General features: G+C 51.0%; 1 protein-coding gene across 5 annotated transcripts in view; it reads left to right on the top strand.

The window, feature by feature from the left end:
- Positions 1 to 25,578, top strand: part of SSH2 (slingshot protein phosphatase 2) — a 106,209-nt gene extending 80,631 nt beyond the window's left edge. For all 5 annotated transcript variants that reach the window (XM_068910583.1, XM_068910579.1, XM_068910581.1 and 2 more), the window contains 10 exons: positions 364 to 432; positions 1,222 to 1,287; positions 2,499 to 2,693; positions 4,568 to 4,661; positions 4,780 to 4,908; positions 8,864 to 8,910; positions 10,384 to 10,530; positions 13,059 to 13,259; positions 16,948 to 17,791; positions 18,954 to 25,578. In XM_068910583.1, the coding sequence (XP_068766684.1) occupies positions 364 to 432; positions 1,222 to 1,287; positions 2,499 to 2,693; positions 4,568 to 4,661; positions 4,780 to 4,908; positions 8,864 to 8,910; positions 10,384 to 10,530; positions 13,059 to 13,259; positions 16,948 to 17,791; positions 18,954 to 20,960 (3,799 nt within the window). In that variant the 3' untranslated portion in view covers positions 20,961 to 25,578. The remainder of the gene's footprint in view (positions 1 to 363; positions 433 to 1,221; positions 1,288 to 2,498; positions 2,694 to 4,567; positions 4,662 to 4,779; positions 4,909 to 8,863; positions 8,911 to 10,383; positions 10,531 to 13,058; positions 13,260 to 16,947; positions 17,792 to 18,953) is intronic.
- Positions 25,579 to 26,942: the final 1,364 nt, after the last annotated feature.

Raw genomic sequence — 26,942 nt, 5'->3', positions numbered from 1 at the left:
GTTGGAGCCAAGCCACTTGAGCCTGAGAGGGGCTAATCTATAAAGAAAGCTTTGAGCTGACCGAAGACTGTGAGCCTCCTCTGACCTGCTGAGAGCTCACTGCTTCTAAATCCTGTTTGCTCTTCTTCTGGGTGTACGTTAACCCTATAAGCTTGCTTGAAGGAGTACTGGTGTACTGTATCTGGTTAATAATCCCTGCCGGACACCTGTAGGAAACAACACTGGCCCTGTTTGTCTGAAGCAACAGTGGGATCTATTCATTTTTTTTCCTAATGAATACAAACATCTGCAACCATTCCTGTGAAATTAGAGTAATTGTGTGGCGCTATAGTAGATGGCCTGACCTTCTCTTTCTTATTACAGTAGCACTTGTACGATGGGTTTGGTGCTGCCACTGTGGAGTGACACCTTGATCCACCTGGACGGGGATGGGTGAGTGTTTTTTATATGTTCTAGGTCAACAGCAGAGAGGCTGCAGGTTGCGTTAGCTGGGAACGTTGTGTATGGAGAAGGATTTAAATGATTTCAGAGCCCTGGCAGGTCCATCAGGCCTCCTGCTGTTGACCTGTATCGGGTTAGGAGGCTCACAGGCCCTGAATCACAGTAGTTGTGGCAGGGAACCCCAATAATTGACTTATCTATGAATAAATATGCAGTGAGACAGTGGCTCATGTGTGTGTTTAAGCTGGAGTAAAGGAGCTTTTACTGGTGAGTGGGTGTGTAGTGAAAGCTTCTTACAGGGATCCTATTATGTGTTCCTCCACAGCACTTGCAGCAGCAAGCGTTTTGCTGAATATAAAGTAAGAATGATGTTTCTCTGCCAAATAGACACCTGACTTGCAAACTCCTGTTTGTGCCAGTTACAAAGGCTGTCCAGTGCAGCCCTTGGAATGACTTTTCCTTCCTTGGTAGCTGCCCCAGGATGACTTTAGCTGCACTCTCTTGCTCCCAGCTGTGGTGCTGAATTTGTGTTGCCAAGGTAAACAGCACACCCAAGCGCTGTCCTACTGTCTTGGTTTCATTCCTGAACAGTGGCTGCTTAAAAAAAGTGTCATCTTAGAGCTTTTAGTGTGCTATTTTGATCTGTTCGCTAGCTGAACTCAGTAAAGCACGTGTATGCATAGGGCTGGTCCTTTGCTCTTCTGATGTGCTACAATTGGTTATTAGCTGAAAAGCTGTTTTGGGGACATGTTTTTACTGTGCTTCTTTTCTTCTCTCCAGCGGGTTCAGCGTATCGACAGATAACAGGGTTCATATATTCAAGCCAGTGTCTGTACAGGCAATGTGGTAAGCACTTACTATAATCTGTCCCAGCGATCCTTTTTCCAAGGTGTTTTGGCTGCTTGGCCTTTTAAAAAGCAGGTGCTGCTTTGCGTTATTGGTTATTGCTTGAGACTTACTCAGGCAGCCAGAAGTCTCCTTCAGAGACAGAGAAGGGAGCTTGATACCAAAGTAAAAATACCTGCAGCTGCTGGTATACAGCATTGAGCTTATAATACTGCGGTAGCCATGCCTTCATCTGAAGTGGAGATGGGAAGGAATAGGGTGATTTTCTTTGCAAAGGGCTGCTGCTTTGAATGTCTCTCCAAAGCAGAATTTGCTATTGATATGGGTGTGTTTGAAAAACAACTGAATATTTTTTATTCATCATAAAAAAAGAATTATACACTGCATGTATTTTAGGAGCCTCTGCCTCCAGTGAGATATGCTCATTGTGATAGCAAGTAGAGAGAAGCTGCCTGCATTTTTCTTTCCTTTTAGGGTGGTTCGCGTTAGAATGTAGCGGCCATCTGGCTCAAGCTTCTTTGCATTGCAGAAATACGTCCCCTGTCAGGATGTCATGCTTCTGTGTCACCCAGTGATTTTGACCTGGATCTTTCTGATCCCAGTCAAAGATTTAAAACGGGCTAAAAATAGGAGAGGGGGATTTGTTTCCCAGCAGCAGCTGAAGAAACTTCTAACATCCCTCTTGCAGTGAGGGAGGGCAGACACCTAACTACTTCACTGGAGTCTCGCCCTAAACCCTTGGGCGCGCAGCTCTCCATGTCTAGTTCTTGGGTGTCTTTGCCCTGCACGCAGGGGAGCAGATGGCACCGTAACGCGGACTTGTCGGAGCAGCCTGTATTGGAGACAAACTCTGTGCATCTTAATCATGGCTCAGGCAGTTGCAGCAGTTTTCAGAGCCGAAGAACACAGGTGCCTCCCTGAGTTGTGGGCAACTTTGCTGCTGTCCAGGCCGAGCAGCAAGGCCTTGTCTTAGTGTGCTTTGGCGGGGACGTGCAGGCTCTTGCAGTGTGTGGTAACCCAGACATGCTGCTATAAATGTACCCTTGCAGGGCACCCTTCTGCTCAGATAGCTGTGGGAGCTGCTGCACATAACACGGGGGTCTGTACCGACTGATGGCGCTCGAGCAAGATCCCGGGTTTGGCTGCTGCATTGTGCTCAATACCATCCTGAGGAAGAAATGATAATGCTGCAGGTATTTTTTCCTTTCTAGGTCTGCTCTGCAGAGTTTACATAAGGCTTGTGAGGTAGCCCGGAGTAACAACTACTACCCAGGGAGCCTCTTCCTTACGTGGGTCAGTTACTATGAGAGCCATATCAACTCCGACCAGTCGTCAGTCAATGAATGGAATGCCATGCAAGATGTGCAGTCCCACCGGCCCGACTCGCCTGCCCTCTTCACAGACGTGTAAGTTGGTTTGGCTCTGCTGAGCTGTCAGCAGTGCAGTCTCCAAAAGAGGAGACCAGGAGACCGTTGCCACAGGGGATCGCTCTTAACTAGGTACTAATGTGAGGAGGCTTCCTGCTGAGATATAAAAGGACCCCTGGTTAGGTAAACAGTGCTGGAAGATTTGCTCTCCTGGGGCTGAGGTTTGTCTCCTCCTACCTCTGTTTTCATTCTGGTTGTACAACCTCTAGTTGCTTACCTGTTACCGTATTGCTCTCAGCTCTTTGCTTCTGTGAAATTAGTCCCATGTTACTAGTAAGAGGTAGGTGGGGCGTCTTGGCCAAACACTGGAGGCATCTGCCATAGCTGAGGCTAGAACGTAGGCCTTCCTGTTTGCTAGTTTTGTCCGCTGATTCCCAGCCCTTGTGTCTCCTGGAAGAAACAGGTTTCTCTGGACTTTGCTTTCACCCTGGAGCGTGTCTAAGCGCACTGATGAGTATAACACGGTCCTTTTTCCTTATTCAGTTCATTTTGCAGGAAAGTGAAGTGTTTAGGCATGGACTGCTGAGACTGAGCTCAGAAGCATCCTCTCAGGCATGCAGCGAACGCACCTGAGAATGGGGAGAAAGAGCAAAGCAGCGATTCTTGGCTCTGGGGAGTTTTATAAGTGTGAAACAGCAGCATATAGGTCCCACACTGTCTCCAGCTAAACGCTCGGATGTCTGGTGGTGTATGGTCCAAAACAGTGGCTGATATAGATGTGTAGACAGTTTAGACAGGCACGATTTCTAGGCTATACCAACATTCAAGAGCTACAACCCCTGTAATTAGTAATTGGTGGTGGTAGTGATACCGTATAACCTCAAAGTAGTCTGTGTCCAGGTGTGATGCCAAGCACAAGGAGTCAGTCGCCCTGTTTGCAGTAGAGAGCCGCTTTCCTAGCATAATAGTGCCATTGGTTGATTTATGCTCTTGGGTGTTTCATGTTGTTGGAGTTCAGAGAGTGAATAATAACGCAAAGGCAGTAGTTCAGCTTTGAACAAATCTTCACGCTTGATTGTTTTTTAATGTACAAGTAAGGGAGCTGAAAAGTTTTGGCAGGTTTTCAGATTAATATTCTCTTTAACTTTTCGTATATATACTTTGTGTAATACACCCTTCCCCAGTGGCAGGAGTTGAGTGATTTCCTGGGGATACCTAGACAGCACTCTCTTAATCAAGTCCTGAAATAATGCTTGTGGGAGAAGGACCAGGAACTCTTTTTATTTGTGAACCACCAGTTGAAGAGGAGTTGTAGTTGCTTCTAAAAGCAGAAGTATCTGTGCATTTACCATCCTGGCAGCCTTCCAGAAAGACAGAAAGGTGGTGTGAGATGTTAACTGCTGGGCCCCTTCTAACCATGATGGGTGAGCCAGCTCTGTGCTGTTGCTCTGTTGCAACTTCCCCTGGTGTTAGGCTATTTTTGCAGCTGGTGATAAGGCCCCTGGCAGCAGAGGCTGGAGGAATGCACAAAGGCTTAGCTGCCCTCTCCTCTCCATGTAAGGAGCTTTGGAGCTGTTACCTTTCCAAGAAAGGTAGGGGGAGGCTTAGATGTTGCTCCAGTGAGTATAATGCAGCCTTCCTAATTTAAATTTTACCAAATACCAGAGGTTCTCTGGATGACTACATTGGGTTAGGTGCATTCAGTTGGTCTCTGTTTCACATATTATACTGGGAATACAGACTGGGCTTTACAGTCACCTGAATTCTTCCCAGTTGAGGAGCTGTCTGGGGGAAGTGGCTTGAGTGTGTGAGACTCTGCAGAGTATCCAGTGTAAACAATACCAGTTTAAGCAATGCCACGAGTCCAGTTCGTTTCCCTTCCCTGTTGACCCTCTGTTGTTTTCTTCTGATAGCCCAACAGAGCGGGAGCGCACAGAACGACTGATTAAGACCAAGTTAAGGGAGATCATGATGCAGAAAGATTTGGAGAACATCACATCAAAAGAGGTGAGTGGTAGAGGAGCAGCAGTAGAAGTGCTGTTGCACAAAGTAGGGAGCTCTATGTTTTATGCCATGAGGAAACACTAGAGGAAAAACACGTGGCTTCCTTGTTGTCTTCACCCAGATACGCACAGAGCTGGAGATGCAGATGGTGTGTAACCTGCGGGAGTTCAAAGAGTTCATTGACAATGAAATGATAGTGATCCTTGGGCAGATGGACAGCCCCACTCAGATATTTGATCATGTCTTTTTGGTAAGTTTAAGAGCGAGTTCAAGAGTTACACCTGTAAACACACCTTATGCTTCTCGCCACATCTTGGTTGACACAGGGGCCTCTGGAGGAACTTAAAGGAAGTCTGAAGGAGAGGTTGGCCCTTCCTGGGGTCATGTACTCTTGAGCAAGACGTAAGACAGTAGTGTTGTTGAACAAGAGCTGCCTGGCTTCTTGGCTGTCCTAAACTTTGCCTTATAGCCCCAGCCAAGCTGCAGTCCCTGTCACTAGAGGGTGAAGGGGGAAAAAGTCTTAATTTTGAACTTCTTTGCAGGGCAAAGAAGTCCATTGACAGAAAACCAGTTTTTTAGTTCTAACAGTACAGATGTCCAATTTTTGGAGTGTGTTTGTCTTTGGGAAGGGCATAACTGTTATGGGAGCTGTTATGGGGGCTTATGTAAGATTCAGGTGGAATTACACTACCTGTAATATGGAAAACTCTTAAGTTCATGTCATCTAGGGGAACAGAGGAGTTTCACAAAGAATCCTGGAGATCATCCACTTAAGGCAATGCAGAGGTTTCGCCCTTTAATGTTTTCTTGTTTAGTTGCCTTTCATTGCTGCTGGAGCCTGTCTAATTACCCCACCTCCTTCTGGTGAGTCAGCGCTCCACTGGATTTCCCAGCCCTGGAGCAACGGACACTGGTTTTGTGGGGCCGTCTAGCTTATGAGGTTGGCTCAGCTCTAAACGAAGCCAGTCCTCTTGGACCAGCTGGCCTGTCCAACCTGAGACAGCCTCTCCCAGTCTCCTGAAGTTTAGTGCCTTCCCGTGGCTCCGAAGGGATAGTATATGTTAATGCGAGCGCTCCCAGGAAATTGTAGTGGGGTAGAGCCAGGAAAGTTAAAGTACCCCTGCGGCCTCATGGTTTTGTGCAGACTAGATGTTTTTCAGAGAGATGTGTTACAGGCTTACAGCACTAGTCAAAAGCAACACAGGCAGTTTGGTCATCTGCAGAGATATGAGCCTTGGCTTAGAGTATGGTTAATGAGAACAAGACATGAGAAAAAGGCTCACAGGCAGCACTGTGGAGAAGCGCTGTGGCTAACAGTTGGAATAGATGTGTTTGCAAGGCAGGCCTCTGCGGTGAGGACCAGTGCTGACTGGGCAGCAGCTTGATTCAGGAGCTTGTATACTGCAAGGCAGAGTTTGTACAGTGAGTTCTCTGGGAGGCATGAGGCTGTTTCTTTCAAGGTACAGGCAAGAGCCCTGTGGGATCCCACTTAGGGAGTGCTAAAATGGCTAAACAGGGCTCTGTATCCCTTCTCCAGATTGTGCACGGCTCTGGACTTTGCTGGCGCTGACCTGATCCGTTGCTGAAGGCAATGGATTCTATTGAAAGCTGGATCACCAAGGCAAGAAACATTTGCCTTTGTCCTGCTCAAAATTTAGAGTTCCATCTGTGCTGAACCCTTGAATGATGTCCTCATTTTGATGATTTCTCTTAAGAAGTGGTTCCATTAGGGAGAACCAGCTGCTTTTGGTTTGTTGTATTCCTGAAGTGCCAGGAAAAGACAACAGACTTGTCCCCAGTAGCTTCCAGAAAACTAACATAGTCCTTTGCTGGGTCACAGAATCACAGAATGGTTGAGGTTGGAAGGGACCTCTGGAGATGATCTAGTCCAACCCCCCTGCTCGAGCAGGGTCACCTAGAACACGTTGCCCAGGATTGTGTCCAGACGGCTTTGGAATATCTCCAGGGAAGGAAACTCCACTACCTCTCTGGGCAACCTGTTCCAGTGCCTAGTCACCCTCACAGTAAAGAAGTTTTTCCTTATCTTAGATGGAACTTCCTGTGTTTCAGTTTGTGCCCATTGCCTCTCATCCTGTCGCTGGGCACCACTGAGAAGAGTCTGGCCCCGTCATCTTGACGCTTTCTCTTCAGATACATATACACATGGATGGAATCCCCCCTCAGTCTTCTCTTCTTCAGGCTAAACAGTCCCAGCTCTCTCAGCCTTTCCTCATATGAGAGATGCTCCTAGTAGCCCTTCTCTGGACTCGCTACAGGAGCTCCATGTCTCTCTTGTACTGGGGACCCCGGAACTGGACACAGTATTCCAGGTGCTACTAGGTACTACTAGGACTGAGTAGAGGGGGAAGATTACCTCCCTCAACCTGCTAGCAACACTCTGCCTAATGCAGCCCAGGATGCCTTTAGCCTTCTTGGCCACCGGGGCACACTGCTGGCTCGTGATCAAATTGTTGTCCAGCGGGAGTCCCATGTTCTTTTCTGCAGAGCTACTTTCCAGTAGGTCAGCCCCCAGCCTGCACTGGTGCATGGAGTTATTCCTCCCCAGGTGCAGGACCCTGCACTTGCCTTTGTTGAATTTCATGAGGTTCCTCTCTGCCCATCTCTCCAGCCTGTTGAGGTCCCTCGCAATGGCAGCACAGCCCTCTGGTGTATCAGCCACTCCTCCCAGTTTAGTATCATCAGCAAACATGCTGAGGGTGCACTCTGTCCCTTCCTCCAGGTCATTGATGAATTATTTAAACAATACTGGACCCAGTATTGGCCCCTGGGGGATGCTGCTAAATACAGGCCTCCAACTAGACTCTGTGCCATTGATCACAGCTCTCTGAGCTCTGCCATCCAGGCAGTTCTCAGTCCCCCTCACCGTCCACTCATCCAGCCCACACTTCCCGAGTTCCCCTATGAGGATGGTATGGGAGACGATGTCAAAAGCTTTGCTAAAGTCCAGGTAGACAACATCCACTGCTCTCCCCTCATCTACCCAGCCAGTTGTCCCATCATATGAGGCTATCAGGTTGGATAAGCATGATTGCCCTTTGGTGAATCCATGCTGACTGCTCCTTCTTGTCCTCCACATGCTTAGAGATGGCCCTAGAAATGGGTGTGTGTGTACATCGTGGTGCAGGCTGTGTATGCTCAGGATTTTTCTGCGGGTGCTGTCAGGGGTGCAAGTGCGTTGCCCCACATCAGAGATCTTTTGACTGGAGAAGCTGACCTCATTTCAAACTCAGGGTGCCTGTGCATGCTTCCTGGGGCAAGCAGCAATCCATCCACTGTGCAGACATCGTGAGATGTGTGCCTGACTGGGAGGTTCTTGCCTTTGGCCTGGCCAGGCTTGCAGGCGGACAGTGGGTGTGGTCCAAGCGCTGGTTCACCCTGGCCAGGCCTCTCCTGTCCCCGAGGCAGTGTAAAGCCTGCACCGTGGGAGCAGGCCTGAGCAGTGCTGTTGTGCTGCTGCTGCTACCTTCTTTCTCCTTCCATCTGAACTGTCTTTCCATGTAGGAGCTATTTAAGGCAGGGAAGGAGATAACTTGTGCACCTTGATTTTTAAAGGAAACCCTTGTCTGGACTGCCTTGTCCTGCGTGAGGGCTTATGTGTTTGGGCAAGCAGCTTGGCTGGGAGGCCTGGTGGGCCCTGCAGAGGAGAGGGTTAGCTAGCCAGGATTGAACACATTTGTTTCCCTGCTCCAGCAGACTTGGAGTATGAGGAGAAGAGGTGTGACCTAAGTGAGCTTACAGAGTTGCGACCTTTGATGTGTGAGATGGGTGTTTCATGTATAAAGAGCACCTGGATAGTTTTTAAGCACAGGCAGTCTCTCTTCTGTGGGGCAGAGCTGGCAGCAGCAGCCTCCAGGGAAAGGGTGGAGCGCTCTCATCTTTGCTGAAGTAGATTTCTCAACGCTTTGCAGGAAGTGCCTGCGTACGATGCTGGGCTCAGCTTTGCAGAGTTGCCTGTTGCTTCAGAAAGGCTAACAGAGCGAGATAAGGTGCTGACCATGAAGGCATCAGCCCTGTTACCACTCTTCTGCATACCCTTTCCTCGAAAGACCCTTGCGCTCCAGCACGTGCCTGGGCAGCTTCCTCCTGGCAGTCCCTGGTGACTGCCCCTCCCTCTGTCGGTTTTTTGGTTGTCTCTCCGTGCCTTCCTTGTGGGTGATGTGTCCTTTTGCATGTTTTCCCTGCAGGGCTCGGAGTGGAACGCCTCCAATTTGGAAGACTTGCAGAACAGAGGGTAAGTAGCTTCAGGCCATCAGCTTAAAAGCGAGGGCCTGGCCTCGCTCATTGTCTGTGCAACAAATTCCATCCCAGAGCTGCTGTGTAACCTGACTCGTACAAAGGGCTTGCAGATCTGAACAGGCTGACAATCTGCTGCTCTCTCGCTTCTTCCAAACCCTGCTTTCCACAAACAGGCACCCTAAAGTAAAAGAATCTTGTTCCCTGACCTTGACTAACATCCCCTTGGCAAACAAAGGAAGCCAGCCATCTCATAGCAATAAGTAGCAGAAAGCTACAATTACTTAACTGCTGCGTTGTTGGCTCTGTGCCCTTTGCTCAAGCCCGCTGTGCTGGACTGAGGCCTCAGGATTACAGAGGCACTTTGGAGTCTGGACTTCTGGACTGCATCAGGAAGGGAAATGTGTAAAAGAGCGTTTGTTCCCTTGAGAGGGACCCAGCGTCTGTAGGAAATAAAGTCTGTAGCTCTTGGGCTTAGCATTGATAGGTTCCTCTGCCTTCTGCCGTTGCCACCTTTCAGGCTTAAGGGTAGGGTATCCTGCTGTTAGGCCAGGTGGATCTACGTACAAGGACTTGTAATTGAACCGTTATTTGCAGGTTTAGTTTGTTTGGGCCAATCCAATGGGAAAAAAAAAAAACTAATCACTCTGCGAAACTGAATTGTTAGCATACTCAGCACCTTGGATAACCAGCCTAGCAAAACTGATTCCCCTCATTCAGCGAAGGGTCTGCTGCAGTTACCTTATGTTATACAGGGTCCCCTTGACTGCTAGCAATCCCCTACCTGTAGGGAAAAGGGATGTTGTTCCCTTGCAGTGCTCTTGTTCCATCTGATGCCCCGGCACGTGTAGTTCATAAGCATCTCACAACTGACCTACGGGGCTAGAGGTACTAGATGTAGTGCGCATAAATGCACTGTGCTTTCTTTAGCAATTTTCTTTCCAAAAAGTTTAGGGAGAAGAAATAAATGCTCCCCAATGGCTGATTACCTGCTATATCTCTCTGTGGTTTGCCTAACTATGATATTGTTTGTGAGCTTGTGCCTTCAGTCTTCCTATGCTGTTGGTACAGCAGGAAGAGGTTCACAAAGGCCCTTTGAGAAGGGGTCCAAATACTAAGTGAAAAGGCTGTACAGGAGTTCCTGTGGCACAAGTGTTGCTAATGCTTAAAGTAGGGAGATGGTGAGCGAGCGGAGCAGCCTGATAGACTCTACATGAGTTATCATTTCTGTCCAGGATGAATAGAAACCTTTTTGTCTAGGCGAGGCTCTAAATTGCTCAGCAGAACCTTTTTGCTTGGGTTTGCTACTACCTCCTTGCCCTAACTCTTTATTTCCAAGGAAGCATGTTCCAAACTGCGATTTCGAATGCTTTAAGTTTTGCCAGTCTGTTGTCTAGCAGCTGTGATATCTCTCTGACCTCACTGTGTTTTGCACACTCTGCATTTTTGTGTGCTCTCTGTTTCCATGCAGGGTGCGGTATATTTTGAATGTGACTCGAGAAATAGATAACTTCTTCCCAGGGCTCTTTGAATACCATAATATTCGGGTATATGATGAAGAAGCAACAGATCTTCTGGCTTACTGGAATGACACCTACAAATTCATCTCCAAGGCAAAGTAAGTCTGTTCGGAACACAACAAACGCATTTAGAAAATATATACTAGGCGTTTAGTATTTTTCTGCTGATTTTTCTCAGCTACTTTCCTCCTTGCATAACTAAGAACAAAGCATTTTCATTTTGTAAGTGTGGCAAGTGTAAGTGTGTAAGTGTTAAGAGTTGCCTACCACAAGTCATTATGTTTGTGAGTGCTTGTATAAGGAGCAGGTAGGACCAACGAGGGGTTTCTGCCCAGCTGCAGTCCAAGCAAATCGTGGAGGAGATCATTCCTGTACTAGACAGCTCATAGTTCACTTGCCTTTTCAGGAAACCCAGTGGATCTGCAGAGTGCTGCTGGGAGGAAAAGGCAGTAACAAATTAAGCAGGATTTAACAAAACTAAAAAGCAAACTTTATAAACTGCACACAAACATAAGCTGTTCCCTGCACTGTGAGGTTGCATAATGAAGCCTACAGTCAGGAAGCAAGTTCTTGTAGCGTAATGCTCCAGAGCAAGTGCTTCCCTTCAGTAGGAGTAAATGCTGGTACAGGTCTCTGAACTAGTGGATGACCTGACAGTGGATGTTGAAAGTAGGCCCTTTTTGCTGTGAAGAATTGCATCCCAGTTATGTGAGCCGTCTCCAGTTAATTCAGCAGCCTTCTTAAGGGAAAGCTGGTCAGAAAGCAGATTGGCGTATATTGCCTTTGAAGTCTTACTTCCACTGTAGAAGTGTGTCGTCTTTTAACCGTTGCTGGTACTTGCAATTGTCTCTTGCTCATAGTCTTCAAACAGCTAACTTCATCGAGTATGGCTCTCTTGAGCAGGTTGTTAGAGACTTACCTTGCTTGTTTAAGATGATTTTCCTAAAACACATCACTGTATTCCCTTAGATGGGGATGCTGAAGTGTTGTCATCCTCAGAAGCGTTCTCTTGCCCAGAATTCCCAGTTGGGAATTTTATTGGGAATTTAATTACCGTTGAGAATTAAACACTTGGACTTCAGTACTGCAGTATGAGGTGATGTAAGTCAATCTTCTGGATTGGGACAATTACTCTACACGCTTTTTTGCTCCGCTTGCTGTGTTTGGGGTTTTTTTGGTCACTAGGAACACTGCAGTGTTTTGATTAATTTGAGTTTAAAAGCTTGAATGAGGGCAGTGCGCTGGGGACAGTGCATGGATGTCATTGCCCTGATGGAAGAATAGAGATTATTTTACCAAGAAGACTTTTTCCAAGTGATAGGCTGCTGTAGCATGGTATACCCCAAATGGTAAAAGTATCTCTCGCTGTGTGTGCAGGGTGTGGATGCAGCTATGGGCTCAGACAGCTGTGTGCAGCTGAAGTCTGAGCTTGTCAAGGCACATGACAGTGTGTGCTGTACGGCCTCCGAGTTTGTCTGGGGGGAACTTCACATGGCCAGCAATCGGGAAAACGTTATCTGAGCACTGTAAAAAAAAAAAAAAAAAAAAAAAAAAAAAGTTAAAGGAGCCAAACCAAAACCCTCTCAGCCCGCTCTGCGCCGATGCTGCCCAGCACACGGAGTTTGCAGATAAGAGCCAGCTAGCCTTCCTCCTCATATTTCATGAGAGACAAAAATTTTTAAATTCCTTGGGGCAGAGCGCAGGCTGCCCTTTCAGACGCCGTCTGTACCAGCCTCACCCGAGCAAAGCAGCTGCTCGTTGCGCTCAAGGGCGCTGTTTACTTCGCCCGCGGGAAGAGAGAACGGATGACATCAGCAGGCATCTCCCCTCCGGTTGCAGCAGGGCGCTGCACTGGTTTCTTGATCAAAGTTTGGAGCAGTCATTTGAGGTCTGTGCCTCCAGCCATGCGGAGGTCATCTTTTCCACCCACTTGCACTGGAACGGCTACAGAGAGGAAGGAGCTCGGGTACTGTTATAAACAGGGCCGGGGGTGAGCCTTCCTCTTATAGGTGGTCCTAAGAAACGGTGGTATTGAGAAAAATCTGCCATGGGGCTTTTGGCTGGATTTGTACCCATCAATGTCTCAAGAGAGATGTTGAGTGGTGGCCAGGTAGGGTTTCAAACACTGTATTAAAGCAGTGTTGGTCTTGTCCAGCCATTTGCCAAAACTGTTCACAGTAGAAAAACATGTCTAAGGCTAGAGGCTGCCATGAACCACTCAGTATCTTCAGGAATGTGTCTCTAAATTGTGAAGCCGTTTGTGTGATACATGCCCTCTTTATTTGGAATACTGCTCGATACCAATGAGCCATTCTGGCTGAGTTCAAGGACACCTTTTTAGTCTTTAGCAGGCTCTTCATAAAACTGTGCAAACAACTGATGTTTATCTGTTTGGTAATAAAAGCTTTGGAAGAACTGTTTTAACAAAATCTATTAAGAATATCAGGATTGTGTGTCTTGCTCTGGCTTGTAAATTGGATTGTCAGATTGCATCCGAGAGACTGCAAGCAAGGCCAAAGTGTTTAGAATGTGTTTCGTAATGCTTTAGTAGAGAAGTCATTATTGTCTTAAGCTGCTCGGAGACAGTGTTTCCATTTAGTGATCCTCTGTCTTTCTCCCGCTTCAGAAAAAATGGCTCAAAGTGCCTGGTGCACTGCAAGATGGGCGTGAGCCGCTCGGCATCCACCGTGATCGCCTACGCCATGAAGGAGTACGGCTGGAACCTGGACAGAGCGTACGACTACGTGAAGGAACGGCGCACCGTCACCAAGCCCAACCCCAGCTTCATGCGGCAGCTAGAGGAGTACCAAGGGATCCTGCTGGCCAGGTGAGTCTGGCAGAAATGACCTACATTACCCATTTAAAGGCGTAACACCTAAATGATTGACTTTGTTATTTTAATTAGAACTTCTTCCACTGCGTTATGTAAGCTTGTGATTATCTTGGGGAAGATAACACTCTGTTTTCATGGGTTATCTCAGCTGAGCCTGGGAAAATGGGTGTAATAAAAAGCGTCTAGGAGGCTGTTTGGCTGCTTTTTGAAGAGTAGCCTCCCATGAACTGCCATCCAAATGCAGTATTCAGAGCTGTGTAGTTTCCAGCAGAGATAAATGATGTCCCTACTGCTTGTAGCATCACTTGACAGGGAAGTTGCCTTCCCTCTGTCTCAACGTTACAGTTCCCTGTTGACCGTGCCCCTCCCCAGCAGCTGGCCTGGTTTTATTTAGCTCCTCCTGTAAGTGCTGGTGTTTGGGGAGGGGGCAGGATGTTCTTGCTTCCTTTGAATTGCAACAGCAGTGTTTGTTCCTGCCTGGAGTTCGGAGGCTGGTGTGGAGCTGACTATGGGCAAGGGTGTTGTAATCCCAAACCTATCACCTGATTAGCAAAAAAGACATAAATATTGCTTATTTCTGAGAAGTCTGCTTGTAAGCTGTGTTAAGCAACGTCGCCACGTGATCAGCTGGAAGGAGGCAGCGATACTGTGTTTCTCCAGATTACAGCATTTTGTCTCGGATCCTAGCGTGCTTTGCTGTTGAGCAGCTCTGAAGCCTTTGGTGCCTTGTGTGACACCAAATGTGCTACGCTGCTGCTGGCAGCAGTTAATAAAGATCAGCACTTAACTCTGAGCTGGAAGTGACCTGCCCAGTTGGATGTGCTACACAGCGTTAGGCAGACTGGGAAATTAAATCTCCCTCGGGTAGGCTGGATGGAGGAAAAGACGGTTTTCAGACAGGGAAACGGTGCCAACATCCTGTGCAACAGGTTGGGGAACACCTGTGAAGGGCGCTTGGCCGCTAGCAGCTGGTATATCACACCTTCAAAGCCTGCCATTGATTTAAGTAATCGGTCCACCTGGTAGTTGGCGACACACCTGCAAAGCCAGCCTGTACAAACATTTTGATTAAGGCTTTTTTCTTTCTTTTTTATGTCATATTTTTTCTGAGGAAGTAAAGCTTTTCTTGCTGCCATCGTTGACGTGGCGTGTGGCTCCCCTCCCTGTCCAGGCTGCTCCTGTCCTACTTTGCAAGTCCCCATACAGTGATATGAACACGGTTACTCGTGAGGCTTTAAAAAATGCAAGAGCAGTGCATTACATCTGCGGGTGCGGGGCTAAAAAGCCTGCAGTAAATGAAGCTTCACTGAAGCAAGGAATAGCCTCCGTATACTGCAGAAATGGCCCCTCTTTTCTTTACGCCAGTCCTTTCTCAGCTCCCAACGGCTCTTTCTCCCCTTTCTCCTCTGTGTTATCTAGCTTTGCTCTCTGGCCTCAGGCTGCCTTGTTTATTGCTGCAGTATTCCAGGACAGGTGTAAAAAAAAAAACCCAAAAAAACAAAAAGAAAACCCCCCAACAGATTCACGCTCATGTGACTGCTCAGATTTCAGAGGGGAGGTTTGCGAGGGCAGCCATGTGCTCGGACTATCTAGTTACGGTTTTGTGTTGGGGTTATAGCAACACAGGATATGTTTTCCATCTGTAAAATGAAAACCCCCCTGTCTGCTTTCAGTCACAACAACAAGCGTGTTTTGCTCTCCAGGACTGTCACGCTTCCGGGGGTTAAACCGTCCCCTCCCTCTGGCGATGGGAAGTGACAGCAGGGCTGAGATACCCCTGTTTCTTTTCTTAGTTGTGGATAAATTACAGCAAAAAATTGTTCGGGGTCCCCCGCTCAGAAATGGTGTTAGGGTTGTGGCGCGCTGTTCTCCGGGAACGCGGTGCAGGGGACGGCTGTGGCCTCGAGGAAGGAACACGGGCCCTTGTTTCTTGACCCTGCTCTTAGCACCTTTTGCAGGTTTGAAGACTGGAGGAAGTGTGAGATTCAAAGTTAAGGGAATACAGTTAACCTGCCGCAGCGGTTGTTGACAGCTGTTTGGAGCCTCAGACCAAGGCAGAGAGCTGTGCTTGGCGAGTTTGGCTTGTTCATGCAGGAGGGCGACCTGCGTTTCAGAATCGGGTGCCCACCAGAGCGCTGGAGTCGGCCGTCGAGGCGCCGGGGCCGGAGGCGCTGCAGTGGCCGCGCTGCCGGCGGCAGTCGGAGCAAAGTGGGCCGAGGGCCCCAGCAGAGCTGAGCCTGCGCGGGGTGGTGGTGCCGCACACAGCGCGTCCCCAGGGAGTCCCTGCCTGCCTGGGCCTGTGGTTGCATCAGATGGACAGTGCGTCTGGGAGGGGATGAGGAATGGCTTTAAACCCAGCTGGGGAAATGGAGGCTCAGAAAGCCTCAGTGACTTCTCTCCAGGTTGCATGAGCAGCGAAATGGGAAATCTTTGACCTCCTGTCCAGAACCTCAGCAACAACCTGCCTCATGGGCAGGCCTGGTCCTGCTGCCAGCATTAGCTTTGGCTCTGAAATCCATTAGAGATGGAGCACGTGCCTCCCAGAGCCATGCCATGTGGCCTCCAGCGTTGACCCTCCTCTCCTGTGAGAGGACCTGATCCTGTCCCGAGTCGTAGGTGACAGCTGTAGCTGATTACGGGGTTAGAAGGCTATCTCTGTGCTGCACTATTTCCTTTGGCTGTTGGGCACCCGCAGCTAAACTGATGCATTTTTATTAGTTTAGTAGCATCTGTTAATTAACTTACTGCAGCCAGTGGATGTGTCTGGGAGCACCTGCTCACCCTGGCAGGGGCCTGGAGAGGTTTTGCTAGACCTGAGGTCCTTTCTGTGGTATCTGCTCTCCTCCTAGGGGCAAATGGTGGAAGCACAGCCCTGTGGCCGTGGTCACTCAGCAAAACCCTTGCAAACGTGGCTAGCGGCGTGGTTTCACCGCCCAGAAGTTGCCTCCTTGGTTCCCCATAACCCCAGGGACGTGGGCTGTTTTTTTTGGCAGGTGGAGATGAGGAAGATGATGCAATACTACTGGTATTGGTTGGCCTTGTGACTCCTCAGGCCTTCCTAAAGGGACTTTCCAAGAGCTGGAGAACTTGAGCTTCCTTTCTGTGAGACGCAGGTGGTGTTTTGGGCGTCTTGTTGACAGTAGAGGATGTCTCCTGTGTGCCTCCCTGCACGCACAGGCCTCTTTGGTTGCCAGAGCTCAGTCATTGATCACTGAAATTTCTCAAGGAAGGAGCCACAAGGCATCCCCTGTGCTGAAGGGGAAATTGGATTCGTTCAGTGTCTACCATCCATTCACGTCCAGGACCAGGGACCCTGTCCCTTCTGGTTGTTGCTCACCTGCTGACAAATGGATACGTGCTGATTGAGAAGGGGCCAAATTCTGTAGTTAAACACTGCGTTTGAGGAGTAGGCTGATGAAATAGGGCTGGGGAATACGTGCGCGTATGTGGAGCAGAACAGTGCGGAGGGATCTGACTGCTGAAAGGTGGCCTGGTGTTAGATTGAGTTCTCCAGCAGCAGGTTTGGCCCTGAAATGTTTAGGTTAAGCTGCAGCTGTTGGTCAGTGACTCCAGTATTTGTCACTGCTTTTCACGTAAGCTGCATCTTCTTACAACAAGGTGGGTCTGGCCCCAGTATGTGAAAACACTACTCAATGTTTTCCCTTGCTTTTCTTCCCCGCAGCAAGCAGCGGCATAATAAACTGTGGCGCTCGCACTCAGACAGTGACCTTTCTGACCATCATGAACCCATCTGCAAGTCTGGGATGGAGCTGAACAAAAAGGAGATCACCACCTCTGCTGACCGGATCTCGGATGCCAAGACCAACGACAACCAGCAACCAATGTCTCCTGTCTACTCAGCTGAGCTGGACAGGGAGCAGCAGCTCCCAGAGGATGCAAACATGATCGAGGAGCCATGTGTGAAAGAGAGAAGGGTCCACCTGGAGTTTACGTGTAGAGACTTCCATGCTGAGCAAATGGAGGACAAGCTGAACCTAAACAATATCAATGGCTGTCCAGCAGGATGTTGCGTGGACTCTGTCCCCCCTGATAACTGCCATGCTTCTGAGGCCTTAATGCAACTCCAGCACCCCTTAGAAATAACGGAGTTTCCTGATTTGACAGTGGATGATTTAGAAAAAGATGCCCTTAAGCCTGATATGAACGTGCACTTGCTTCCCATGGAAGAATTCACGTCATGCTTAAAAGACTTTCCCCAATCCCCAAACCAGAATTCCCCAAATCCCCAGCAAGTTCCCCAGCCTGAAGTAACAGACCTCAGTACAGATAGGATTGATTTCTTCAGCGCTTTGGAGAAATTTGTGGAGCTTTCTCAGGAGAGCAGGTCGCGCACCTGCTCCCATTCGAGGACGGAGGAGCAAGGTAGTGGAAGGAACGGGATCTCCAAGGTGTCTGCTCTGGAAGTGCCACCTGCTGCAGATGGGGGTGCAGATGCTCGAAGGAACAGCTCTGGAAACTCCCCTCAAGCATCGGATGACTCCTCCACAGACGAAGAACAGCAAAAGGTTAAAATAACTTGCTCAGTTTTTTAGGAACTGCTGCTCAAATATGTCTGCCGTAGTTTTCTTGCTGTGAGATTGCTGTAGATAGGGGCTTTTCCAGTTCTGGCTTTCACTGAACAGGATGGTTTTCTGGGGAGATATTGCTAGCTACTTGCCCTTTTCTGCACTTTTTTCTTAAGCATCTGTCTACTGGCTGCAAGCAGTGACAGGGCACTAGCTGAGTCAACCTTGATCTGACCTGCTCTGCTGTTCTCAGGAGAAACTTATTTTTGAGTTTTGCGTACAGAAAGCAGATAGGTGGGACTTGACCAGTTTACGCAGCTGAACTCTGAACACAAGGGACTAGCCAGCCTCCTGAAGCTGTGCAGATATTTATCTGACTTGAAGAATCCACCAAAATGGAGCAAAGCTAGCACCTTTCCCTGGTTGAAAAGTACCAGCATTGAGATAGCAAATTGGGGACAGATGGATGGGGACTGATGGAAGACGAGAATGAGTGGGTCCAGGCCTAAGGTATTGGAGTAAGGGACGTCATGGTTCACTTCTCTCCTGGGACAGAGATGTTCTTGACAGAATGTAATAACCTCCTGAACTTAGGTACCTTTCTCTGCTAATTGCTTTCCACCCTGCAAGGCTCTCACAGGGACTGATGGTGGCCGAGGCCATCGTCTTCTGGGAGCCTCTCTTATTTAAATTCTGCACTGCTTTGCTTGGATCTTTTCTATCTCCATGTGAGACAGCAGGGATCTTCCTCACATAATAGGCCAATACTGTCCCCAACGATCTGGCAGAAGGAGTGTCTGTACTGGCAGGGGGAGCTTCTCTGGCTGTTTTCTTTAGGGAAACTGGAGCATTTCAGCACTCGGTCATTCTTTATGCTGTATTTCTGTTCACTGTCATATATGAACAGAATATTTTAAATTTACAAATCAAAACTGCACTTTTTAAGTCCTAGTCTAGGTGGAAATCCAGTCTGGAATACATTGAATGCAGTCCCAGAGATGATATTGCTTGATACGTTGGTGATCGCCCTGTACTTGGGATCTAGTTCTGCACTTTGGCACGTGCGCTTTGCTTTTCCTCTGTGGATATGCACCTCTATAAGCTGCTGCCATTTGTCAGCACAACTGATCCATTTTGTAATGCCCCTGTTTCTGTGTTGCAGGAGGTCCCTGAGCTGCCTAGCACAGGCCATCTCACAAGATCCCACTCAGAAAATGCAATTTCTGTGAAGGAAATTATCACAGAGATTGAATCAATCAACCAGGGAGCAGGACCTGCGCAGCAGAGAGAGGGTTCAGCCAACCATACCCAGACACCGAAGAGGAACACAGTGCATGAGCTACCGGTGGAGGTGGTCTGGGCATCAGAGAGGGTGGAGCAGAGTGAAAGAGCTTGTGCTGGACACCAGGAGAAAGAGAAGGACTCTCTGCAAGCTGAGCAAGAAGGTAGCTCTTCACTGCAGCTCTCTTCCTGCAAGTCGGACCTGGAGGAAAGCAGCCCTGCAGGGGAGCAGCAGGAGCCTTGCGGCCAGAACGTCAGTCCTGAGCCAAAGTGGTGCCCGGGCTCCGTCAAGCGGGCCACCTTGGAGTTTGAGGAGCGCTTGAGACAGGAGCAGGAGCATCAGCATGCCGCCCCAGGCTGCGTCTTACCCACTCGCAAGAACTCCAGGAACGACTCTCTGGCTCCTGAGCTCCTGCCACGGGGGAAGAATGAGGAGCCATCCCTGGAGCTGGCTCCAGAGAGCAACAAGATGCAGAGTCCAGGTGCTGAGGAATTGCTGCCTCCTGGGGCAGAGCAGCCTGCAGACAGACATCTGTCTGTGCCGCTCGTCTCTCCTCCCCACGAGCCCATGCCTGCAGGGCCTAGCCTGCAGCAAGAGGTAATAGCTCAAGAGCGCAGGACAGTGGTCTCGTTTGATGGCGCAGAAGAGCCAGCTCTGCCCTCCCTCCTCCCAAAGAGAATTGAAATAATTGAGTACACTCCCACGCTCAAGTCTGCAGAGCGCCTTGATGCTAGCTGTGAGCAGGGTGGGCTGGCTGCAGCCATCCCGCCTTTAGATGAAAACTTGAATCCTTCGTTATGCTCAGAGAAGGCCCCTACCTGTCTCAAAGCTCTGACTCTGGTTAGTCTTTCACTGCCAGAGCACGCGGTACAAAGGCAGGCCACCTTCACTATAGGAAGCCCTAGCGAAGAAGGTAGTGGGTTATCCGTTCATCTCGGTGGTGCTTCGCCCTCTGTCCAGGTAGCCTACGCACCTTCAGCCAGCCTAGATCGCTCTTCCTACCCGTACGTAATTCACCTGGAGGGCGTCACTGAACAGAGCACGAGTACAGACGATGAGCCGGCCGTATCATGCAGCACCGAGGGGGACGGCAATCTCCCATTCAGGGACAGCAGCAAGCCTCTGTACGGAGGGGGTGCTGGCACCTCGAGGCAGCTGAGTAGCGAGGACTTACCCAGCCAACGCACTGAAAACGTGGACGTTATGGACATCTCTTTCCTGTGCTATGGTCTCCCCCACAGCTCCAGCAGCCACAGCGTGGAGGAGCGCAGTAACAACCCTGGGCTTGTCAAGCAGCGGACAAAGGAAATAGAGGCCCGGATCCGGCATGCGGGGCTCACCACGCCCTCCCACATGAAACGCTCAGCATCCTTAGCCAAGCTGGACTGCCTGGATCTCTCCAAGGATGACTTATCTGAGAGGGAATCGGCTTCTTCCGACGCCAACCCGGTGCTTCTCACCTGCGTTGCACTTGGTCGAAGTTTTTGCGGGGGGATGTTGGAGGGGAGCTTAGAAAGCCCATGTGACAAGCACTGCGGTTCCTCTCTGCCAGCCCTTCAGGATCCAAAGCCTACTAAGCATTTTGTAGAACAGCTAAGAACAACAGAGTGCATTGCCCAGAGCAAGCCGGTGGAGAGACCGTTAGCTCAGTACGCCAAAGAGTGTGGCTCAAGTCAGCAGAGTTTGTTTCCCAGTGCGGATCCAGTGTGGACTAGCTCTGAGGAGGGTCCTCCGCTGCTGCAGGTGCAGGTTGTGGACTCCTTGTCTCCAGCTCAAAGCTTGGCTGTTGCACCCAGACAGCAACACGGTAGAACTCACCCTCTGAGGAGACTCAAAAAGACCAATGATAAAAAGCGGACAACCAATCCACTCTATAATACTATGTGATTCTGAGCCCTCAGCTGTGATTTCTTACAAAAGAGAACCCATGTTGTTGCGTTCACACAAGGGGCAGGTGTAATATATAAGGAACATGCACTTTATTGGTTAATTTTATATATATTGTCATTTTACTGTTCCTGGCGCATGTAGGTGTGGGTTGGTTCTTCTGTGTGTGACTCTGACTGCAGGACTGTTTGTTTTTTAATTTTTTTAACTCAGATAACCTCAAATGTTCTTCTTTTTGTTAGTTTGTTTTAAAAGAACACCTTTAGCAAATGAAAATTGCTGTTGGGTCACTTCTGCAAGGTGGAGTTTTGCATAGAACCAGGTCCTAGTTTCTAACTTGAATTTCCTCCATGCCTTGAAATGGTGCTGGGCAGTCATTGGAGTGAGAACCCACATAAATGCGAAGGCTGTGCCAAGATCCCTTTGTTTGGCCTTTCTTTTATTTCTACAAACTGGAACTCCATGACGGTGGCAGATCACTTATAAAACTGCTTCAGGACAAACCTCCCCCCCCCCCCCCCCCCCGGCTTGGTTCTGCTTGTGCATCCCCAAAAGGAGTGCACGGCAGTAAATCATGCTGATGGATGGGCTTTAAAAACCGCAAGCAGCCTGTCACTGAAATCAGGGCTCATCTCCTAGATGTGGGTCTCGCGGAGCCCTGGATTTTGTAGCGAGGTGGAACACCAGCCTCCCGTGTGGGCAGAGCTGCTCTGTGAGCCACCAAGTTCATTTGTCCTCGGTTATGCTGGAAAAGCGACGCGGGACAAGGAGAAGCCACAAAACCAGAGAGTGTTCTTTTAAAACAAATGAGTCTTTAGGGTTTTGACCCTTCCATTACTTGAATACTGCTGTGGGCCTTCCAAGTTCATGGCCATATCATCTGTTCTCTACCCTCCTGCTGCCTCCCCTCCACCCTAACGCTATTCTTGTCTCATGCTGCCTGAGTTTCTTTCCCTCTCCCCCTCTGCCCCGCTCACAGGCACTTCTGTTGACTTCCAGACCTAGAGGCTGTTATAATTGTTACATGATGTATTTCCCCTGCTGAATGCAAAGCTTTGTCCTCTCTGCTGTCATTCCTAACACTCAACCCGGAGGGAAGGGGAAGATCTTTTCTGGAAGGTTGTTGGGTTTTTTTTTTTTTGCCTAAATTGTTGTATATATGGTATTTATATAGATTTTTTTGTCATTTCTATGTTTTGTTTTTTAAAAAAGGGCAAGACTACATTCTGTAAACTGGAAAACAAAACCACCTTCCTCAAACTCAGTGCTGTTCTTTGTAATCTCCACAGAAATGGAGTGGATTTGACTTTGTAAGCTGTCTTCCCTTTCCAAAAGTGAGCCTCGATGCCAGCTTCTGCCAAACGTGTCCCTTCTCCTCCAGTCCTGCATGAACCCCTGCTACCCCGCTGCAGGAGGGTGACTGCATATCTGCCTGCCTCCCCCCGGTTGACGCTGGGTGTCAGAAGGGCCGGGCAGACGTGGAAAGGCGTCCCTGTTATTGCTCCGAGCCATTCTGCAGGTTCTCGTTTCGCTGAAGAACAGTGTTGTGCATTCACAGGGCCTGCTCCAAATTTCAGCAGTTTGGCTTATTTGCGGTTCCAGAGCAGTTTGGCTAACTCAAGACTCCTCTTTTCCGCTGGTGCAATTGTATGTCTGCTATAGGGAGCAGAGGAAAAGGCGCTCGGCCGTTGTAGGAGAGCTCTGGGTCCTGTCTCCAGTCCTGCAGCAGGTCTGTGGCAGGGCACTGAGAGCGCAGCTGAGCTGGTGCTTGGCTCTGGCCCAGACCTGCCCTCTGGGGAGGAGCGAAGCAGAAGATGCAGAATGGCTCCAGCTCCTGAAAGCCCAGCACGGGGGAGGACATGGTGAGGGAGGAGCAGCAAACCAGGCTGTACCTAGAAGGTGGCACGGATGCTGCAGAGCCTTGCAGGCACTGATGGGGCAAGCTCATCTTGAGCTGGGGAGAAGCGCAGCACCAAAGGCACTGCGGAGTATTGGGAAGCAGCATATGTCTGCCCAAAGGCAAGAGCTATCCTTAAGCCTGCAGCTTGCCCACATCCAGCAGCAGAGGATATCCTAGCAGGTCCCACGGTAATGCAAGCGTGGGGAGGAATCCCACCTCTGCTGCCCCCCTGCCGCTCCTAGGGATCCTCCCACGCTGCCTTGCCAGAGCCCAGCGCTGGGCAACCTGTGTGCCCGCAGCCGGGCACTGCCTGGCATGGTGCTGCGAGCATGTCTCGGGCCTTTTCCAGCAGCAAAGTGCATATTGTCCCCTTGCTTCCAAGGAGCTCTAGCCCTGCTGGGGGAGGGGGGTTGTCACCTGTGCTAGCTGCAGGCTGGAGGACAGCCTGAAGTAGCCCAGCAGGGCACTGTCTTGGGTCAAATAGCACGTCCTCCCAGGCAATTTCAGTTACTAAAAGTCACCCGAGTCACGTAGAGCCTGGCCCAGGAGGCCAGATAGTTCTTCAGGACACTGAAAAACATTTGGGTTCTCCTGGCTCACTCTAGCTGACTTGGAGCTGGGCAGGCAGTGTGGAAAGGCCAAGTGGCTCATGTCATCTTGTGAAGGACAGTTTCAGTCTTTGCTTCCCCTCCTCCCCCCAGACCTCACCAGAGCTGTTGCCTGCTGCCCCGACCCTGCGGAGGTGTCTGCTCCTCTGCGGGTGGCAGGGAGGGGGTGCCACCAAGCATGCCCTCTGCATCAGCAGGAGCATTCTTGGCTGGTGATCTGTTCCCGTGGCAATGATCTGCTTGCAAGGGGAAAGCCCTGTGTAGGTTTTTTTTTCCTTGAGAGGGAGGAGGAAGATGATCAGTTGTTGCCCAGCTCAGTCTCAAGAGAAATGCTCCAAAGAAAGGAGCACCTCTACGCTCTTCCTTGCAGACCAGAAATGCTGCTTCCTTCCAATACTCTGCTCCTGCCCGAGTGCGTCAGCTGGGGAGAGCAGTGTTCCTGCAGTGAAGGGCTGTCCTCCCTCGGAGCAAAGGCCCACGTTGGGCAAGTGCTGTGCTGCATCCTTGTCTTCAGCTCTGGCCCAGCACAACTGTGTGTGTTTTCTGTGGAGGAAGTCAGGGAAGGTTGTTCTCTTTTGCAGACGGTTATGAAGGCCTTGGAGGTCTTGAGGCTCTGAACTAGATGGCAGAAAGAGGGGAATGGACTGGAGGGATGCGTCACATGCAGCTCTCTGGGGGCCGTGGGATCAGAGGTCTCTCCACTTGAGGACAGCCCTTCTCCATGCTGGTGGCTCACAGGTGGGCAGTGGGAACTGGGCTCGCTCCCGGTCTCAGTGGCCGTCCCACGAGAGCTTCCTGTGACCTGCTGAGCACCACGAGGAGCAGCGCCTTCCCCAGAGGGGAAGGAGTAGCATCTCTAAAGGGGTGAGCAGCTGACAAGCCTCGCTGACAGAGGAGTTTATGACAAATGTGTTGTTTTAAGGGCATTTTGTACAAAGCAACTGTTCTTTTGGTCTCTTGCGAAGGCCTCTTGGAGGATGCTTTATTGTTTACATTGACTCCTGTACAATATCTCAGCCGTTGCCTCCCCTCTTGCCCGCCCGATCTCTGGCTGTACTGTAACGTGTGAGCCTTGCACAAACGGATAGTGTGTGCGTGAAACTGGTTTTTACACTGCGTTCTGTTGCACTCAATGGTGTGTGTGTGCGTGTGTGTGTGTGTCCGGTCTGCTTGAGAAGTTGTGACGTGTACAAATCTCTCCCCTTGAGCCCTTTCGTGGGGGCATGTTCCCAGCGGGTGGCAGAAGGGGCAGGAGGTGACGCCGCTTCTGGCTCGCCTGTATTTTAACTGGGGCAGGGATTAGCTCCACGTTCCTCTGCCGGGAAGGGCCTGGTGGAAGGTAACTCGTCCCAGCTCAGGCTCCTGCCAGGCCATAGGGGAGCCGCCTGGAAGGAGCGAGTTGCTGCAGCGGGGGCTGCTAGGAGTCGGCACGGGCGCCGCGCCGCGTCTCCCTGCCGGCCGGCCCCTCTGCACCTTCCTGTTCGCTCTAAGAGCGCAGCAGCTCTCCCAGCCTGGCAGGGAGCTGGAAGCCATGCCGCTGTCCGCAGCGGGTACCCTGCTCCCGTGCTGGCGCGTCCTGCCTTAATTTGGTCCTAGCTCCACGTGAAGCCCCGCGCTTCTCCCCAAGGGACGGACTCCCGAGGCCGTGGCGGTGGAGGCAGACGCTGGCGCGGGAGAGGTCCAGGCTGGGCAGGGGCTCCCGGCTGCCTGCCGGCAGTGCCGCGAGCGGTGGCGTCAGCCTGGCCGCGCCGCAGGCATCGCTGTTGGCACAGACGCGGGTGCCAGTGCCTTCTTATTTTCCTTCCTGGAGACGTGATGTCCGTGCACTGGTTGGTAGGGGTTGTCTGGGCTGGGCAGTCTGGCCGCAGACCGTCGGCGCGCGGGAGCGCTGAGCCCGTGGGGATGGTTGGCGGTGGAGTTGCGACCTGGGGAGGGCAGCGCTGCTGTCTGCTGCCTCTCCTTGATCTTCCTCGGTGGCTGGGATCGTCCCCTTTTCCCTTAAAGACTTTATGACCGATGTGCTCAGCTGTTTTTAAATGTGAACTTGTGCACTGATGTGCAGATTCAATGTTCTTGTTACTGAATGAATAAAGTTTTATTTTGAAGATGACACGCGTGTGGCCGCCTCCTGTTTGGGAACGGGACTGGGCACAACCAGTGCTCCCTGCTGCTCTCAGCGTGGGGCAGGGACGGGGGGGCCTGGCAGCGGGGTTGTTGCTTGCATCTCCTCCAAGAACGATAAATGGCCCCATCTTGTTACAAGACACCTCCTGTCCGTGGGCCAAGGAGCCCCTGCTGCAGAGGAGAGGCTGGGCCAGATCCTGCTGCGCTCGCAGGGCAGGTGCCAGGGATGCCGTCGGGGCCCTGCGGCGCCCTCGCTGCGGGAAGGAGGGCTGGTGTTGGGTCTGCCCCATGCTGGATGTGGGAAGAATTTGGGAAGCGGCTAAAAGGTGTACGAGAAGTTTTAGCAGGGACCTTGCAGCAGACCCAGCGTGGTCTGCAGGGGAGCTGAGCTGCATCCAGGCACCAAGCTGCAGCACAGGCCAATGTCCATGCTGGGAAACAGCCCGCCTCAGGTTGTTTTTGCATTGTTGTGTCCCCTGTTGTGACAAGAAACCGTATTGCAAAGGTCCCTGCAGGCTGTGGGCCCCCCAGCCCGCGCAGCCATGGGGAGCGGAGGGGCTGTGAGCAAGGGGGTGCAGAGACAGTTAAAGCCCCTTTAGCTCACGCTCATCGTCCCTGTGCTCCTGCATGACGAGTCGGGGCTGAGCAGGCACAGGCGTCGGGATGCTCCGTCCAGCCCCGCTCTCCCCAGCACCGGTCCCGACACTTGGGCTGGGGAAAGGCTTTGGGGGCCTTTTCCCTGCTTGCCGGGCCGTGGCACGGAGAGGGGATGTGGGACGTGGGGCTCGCTCCGTCCCTGCGCTCGCAGAGCAGGGCGAGCCGGGGCCGGGGCAGGATGGGGCAGGCAGGGGGTGCCTCCGCAGCCCCCCTGCCTCCCTGCCGCCCCTTCGGCAGGGTGAGGACGGATGTCACCTTTTTCCTGTCTATTTGCCAGCCGCCCTGTCCTGTCTGGCTCAGCCAATGCTCGGCCAGCTCCGCTTGGTGCCCTTGTAGGGTCCCGGGCTCGCTGCCTTTCCAGGAACCAGGGCTCCCCTCCCACGCCTCCCCGAGCCCTACGATCCCTTAATCCCCCTGGGCCAGGGCATCCCTGCGGGGGTGGTTGGGCTGCGCTAAATCCTAAATCCGGCCTGTGATTGTGTCTGTAACGAGCCCACCACGCAGGGCCAGGGCTGATGTGGGCTCACCCCCGTGGGGCTGCAGCCCCCTTGCTCCGGGGGGCCCGGAGCCTCCTGCGCCCCCCCGGCAGGGGAAGGAGCAGCCAGGGCCGGCCGCGGCCAGGGGCTGCGTGGGGCTGGGCTGGCCCCGGAGCGAGGGGGCTCCCACGTCCCGGGCCTGGGGCAGCGGAGTCGC

Source organism: Struthio camelus, chromosome 16 (assembly GCF_040807025.1).
Source record: "Struthio camelus isolate bStrCam1 chromosome 16, bStrCam1.hap1, whole genome shotgun sequence".
In the NCBI taxonomy this organism is placed as follows: Eukaryota; Metazoa; Chordata; class Aves; order Struthioniformes; family Struthionidae; genus Struthio; species Struthio camelus.
The sequence above is the reverse complement of the archived record's forward strand: the minus strand, read 5'-3'. Positions and strand labels throughout refer to the sequence as shown.